The following is a 4,132-nucleotide window of genomic DNA, read 5'->3' on the forward strand; positions in this document are numbered from 1 at the left end:
CGGCTCTCCCACAATTCATCTTCCCTGCGCCATCTTTGTATTATTTCTAATTTATTTTGGATGTCAAAAGGCACTGATGAAGATATTTTCTCTGGAGTCTCCTTCTTTCTAACCCGGCTCTCCCGATGTGAACCGAGCCGTCGTCCGCCCGCCGCCGCCGCCGCCGCCGCCGCCCGCCCCGCAGCCCACCATGTCTCGCCGCAAGCAAGGCAAACCCCAGCACTTAAGCAAACGGGAATTCTCGCGTAAGTAACCCAATAATAGTAATAATAATTATTAATAATCACGAGAGCGCGCAGGACGAGAAGTAAGAGCGAGGGGGAGAGAGGGGTGTGTGCATGCATTTTTTAATTTTTTCACTAGATGAACCTCCGAGAGTCGGGATAAAAGAGCTTAAAGGGAGAAAAAAACAAACAAACAAACAAAAAACAAACCTCATCCTATCCCGAACCACAGCCGTACGTATACTTTTGGGATAGCACGCACCTTTAAATTTTTATTTAATTTATAAAAATTTGACTCCTCCTCTTTCATGCTTTCCGCTGCTTTATTTCGCTTTTCGAAAAGGAATGCAATGATTTCCCCTCCAATTTTACAAAATAATGAACAATGCTTTGGATGCGAACAACTCTCCTGCAAACCTAGAGGAGGGAGCTGGAGGGGGAAAGGGGGGTTGCTTCCACTCACCGAAGGAAGGAAAACGGGGCGGGAGGAGGGAGCCCAACCCAAAAAAACAATTCTCTGGGAGAAAAGAGGTGAGACTGGCCCTCGGACAGCAGCGCGCTCACGGTCAAGTGTGCATCAGGAGGAAAGTAGTCATCTCCACAATAGTGAGAAAGTGGGATTGTGGGAGGGGGCCCCCCGGCGCTCTGCAGTCTGCCGAGTGTGGAGAGGGGCCGCGGCGGCCGGGAGAGCTTGGCGACCGGGAAGGATGGGAGTCTCGGCCGCCGCTGCAGCCTTTTGTTCCGGCCCGAGGTGGGTGTTTGTCCCGCTGCCTTTTGTGCCGGCTCCTCGCGCTTGCCCTTCCGCGCCTCCGCCGCCGAAGTGCAGGAGCAAGGGCCCGGGGCGAGCGGGAGATGGAGGGAGGGCGCTCGGGCCGCCGCCGCCTGGGTTCCCGCTGCCCGCCCCTCCCAGTCGAACCTCAGTGGCGGCGAAAAGACATAAAAATAAAATAAAAATAAAAACAAAAATAAAGCAAGGCAAGAGGATATAACATTTCTTGCCCCCAATCAGAAGCCAAACGCTCAGCCAGCCGTTTTCTGCAACGCTTTCCTGTTTGACTCCCCCACCCCCCCTGCAAAAATCTCAATCTCTGTTAGAGGGGGAAAAATACAATTACCCCCTTCCCCAAAATCCCTTTAGTTGCAAACTTAGAGCGCCGGCGGCATGAAGAGGGAGCGAGGAACTCCCTCCTCTTACTATTTTTTGGAAGATTTTCAAAAAAAGTGGAAGTGGATTTTGATTGGGAAAAATCTCGTGTCTGAATGTTTACAAGCACCGCGTGTGCGGGAGCCTCCTGCCAACAAACAGACAGAGGACCGAGCGCGGCGCGGCAGCCCGGGAGCGGGCGGCGGCGGCGGCCGGGCCTCGCTCGGGCCTCGCCGGGCCTCGCCGCGCCCCCGCCCTGCTCGGGATCGCCCACCCCGCGCCAGCCGTCTGCCCGCCGGCACAGCGGCAGGCCGTGCGGCGACTCCGCGCCAGCCGGGTCCACAGTGCACTCTCGCCCCTAGCACAATGCCCAGACCTCCTCCCAGTCCATCAGACTGCGAAATCGGCTGGGGAGAAACGCAGATTTGCGAAGCATTTTTATTTTTCAAAGCAACTGAAAAAGCGCGTATGCTCCCCCCCTCCCCCGCCCCCCGACGTTCTTGTCCACAGCTCCCGACCGCGGGGAGGTCACCACGTGCTTTCCTTGCCCTCCCCCCCCCAGGTCTGGCCACTCGCCCCCGCCTCCCGAGCGCGACCAGGCCAGGTGGGGAGTGAGTTGGGGGGGGTGGGGGGTGGTGGGCAGAGTAGTGTGTACGAATGTGTGTTTGGGGAGTGCTGGATCCCGGTACTTCGTGCACCCCGCCCTTGAGTTCCTGCCCTCTAACCCAGGCCTGTCTTGGTCAGGGGTGTGTGTGTGTGGGGGGGCGGTGGTCCTTTTGAGTCTTTGTGGGGTGGTGGGTGGGTTACCGTGTCCTGGCTAAGAGTGGTCTGGAAAGGCGGGCAGTGGGCACTTAGGAAAGTTTGGCAGCCGGGGAAAGAAAGACGTGAGAGGGCCCACATCCCTTCACCTCCTCATTCGTGACCCTTACTTTAATTTTTGTTGCAACTTAAAAACAACACCTATACCCAGTTTTGTATTTATTAAAGGGTTGGGGGGTGCGCATAGAGAGTTGAATTTTTCACTAGGCCTTGGAACTTGTCACACACTTCGGAAGCTCCCCCGCCCCGGCACGTTGCGGGGCCCTCCCTCTCCCCACCCCCGCGCATCCCTCCCTCTTCGCTCTCCCCCGCCCCCCACTCCCCCGGCCGCGCCGGATGCGGAGCAGACGCGGCGCGCGGCGGTGTGAAGTTACAGCCCGGCCAGGTACCGGCGGGAAGGAAGGGCAGTGTTCGCAGGACTCGGGAAAGCCGGGCCCTTCTTTGGAAGGATGCACTGGGGGCTCAAAAGACGGACTGAGGCTTGCAGTCCGGGCTGCTCCCCTGTCCCCCACCCACCCCGGGTCCATCTCGGGACACTCCAGGCTGGGTGGATTTAGCCGGCCTCTAGCCTTGTCTCAGTGCGGTCTTTGGGTTAAGGGACTAGTATGGAGGGGTTGCGGGGGCCGCTTCTTTCTCATTTTCTGGGTGCGCAGAGGGGGCGGGAGCCATTTCGGTCTTCAAGACCCCCCCCTCCTCCCCAGTTCTCCGCTTCTTGGGCGGACTGAGCCATTCGGTCGCTAGGAGGCAGAACAAGATCAAGAAAGCTCAGCGAACTTGAACCTGTACCAGAGCCTCCCCCACTCACCGCTCTGCGTTTCTCGGCCGGGGAGGGACGAGCCTTGCGAGGGTGGGGGTGGGGGAAACGGACGGTTAGGCAGAATTCCCTTTCTCCCCCCATCACCCCTTATGTCTTTGTTCTTCCTTTTGACTTTAAAAATGCTTCTGGCCAGGGCTGCGGAGAAGCGCTCGGGAGCGCGGCAGACAACCCAGTGCGCCCGACGCTGAGTGGGGTGCAGTTTTCGCTTTCTTACGGGGCGGGCATTTTTGGTAGCGGGAAAAGGGGAGTACGCACTCTCAGCCTTCGAGGCAAGGCCAAAGGGAGGGATCCAGCAAGTTTGCACTTAGTCTCCGGGTTCACTTCTTCTACCCCCACACCCCGGCGCAAAGCACGGACAACGACGGCTACGGTGGGATTGCACTGCGGCTCTGCAGCCCGGCCCCTGGCTCCCCCGCCTCCTGCAGCTCTCGCCTCGGAGCCCGAAATCACAACAATAGTAATAGTTATCATCATAATGATGCGGGCTAGCAGCATCATTAATAATGAATAACCGCAGCCGCCGCCGCGCTGCGCACACTCGTGCCCGGAATTGCGGGAGAAACGCATCTGCAGAGATTCCCCCAAAGTAAAAAGTGTGAGCCTGGGGACACAGAATGAATTTCAGGGCCCCCTCTTGGAAGTGCGTGTGTGGTGATACCGAGACTGCACCAGGTTAACCAGCAGAGTTTTCTAAGCCTCACTTCCCGTTTCTCCAACTGGCGGGGCCAGGGAACGATGGTCACCATGAGGCCGGGCTGGACGGCGGTGGAGGCAGCAGTAGGGGCCCCTGGCTGCCCGTCGCCTCCCTGCCTGGCCCGGGCCCCACCGCCCGGCAGCCGCCGCTGCACGTGTTTGCAGCGAGCGCGGCCGGAGGCTGCAGCCAGCAAGCTGCTTGCTTTGTGCCTGAGTCCCGGCGCCCAACTTCACTTTCTGCAAAGCCCGCCCCCGCCGGGCCCCCTGCCCCGGGCCTGTGGCCGTAGCCTTCGCTTTTGTTTCTTTGCTTTTCCTCTCTGCATTTCAGACTGGGTTTGCTTCCTTACCCTGTTAAGACAATCAAAAGGAAGGACTTGGAAAGCAAACTTGAAGGCATAGCTCCTTTCCCCCCTTTCCCTCCCCCAGCAGCCCTCG

The 4,132-nt window shown here is 58.5% G+C and overlaps 1 protein-coding gene across 4 annotated transcripts in view; it reads left to right on the top strand.

Annotated features, from left to right (window-relative positions):
• The first annotated feature begins 6 nt into the window (after positions 1 to 6).
• Positions 7 to 4,132, top strand: part of BCL11A (BAF chromatin remodeling complex subunit BCL11A) — a 102,628-nt gene continuing 98,502 nt past the window's right edge. For all 4 annotated transcript variants that reach the window (XM_040623450.1, XM_040623451.1, XM_040623448.1 and 1 more), the window contains exon 1: positions 7 to 245. In XM_040623450.1, coding sequence (XP_040479384.1) covers positions 191 to 245 — 55 coding nt within the window. In that variant the 5' untranslated portion in view covers positions 7 to 190. The remainder of the gene's footprint in view (positions 246 to 4,132) is intronic.

Source organism: Ursus maritimus, unplaced genomic scaffold (genome assembly GCF_017311325.1).
Source record: "Ursus maritimus isolate PB19 unplaced genomic scaffold, ASM1731132v1 scaffold_6, whole genome shotgun sequence".
Lineage (NCBI taxonomy): Eukaryota > Metazoa > Chordata > Mammalia > Carnivora > Ursidae > Ursus > Ursus maritimus.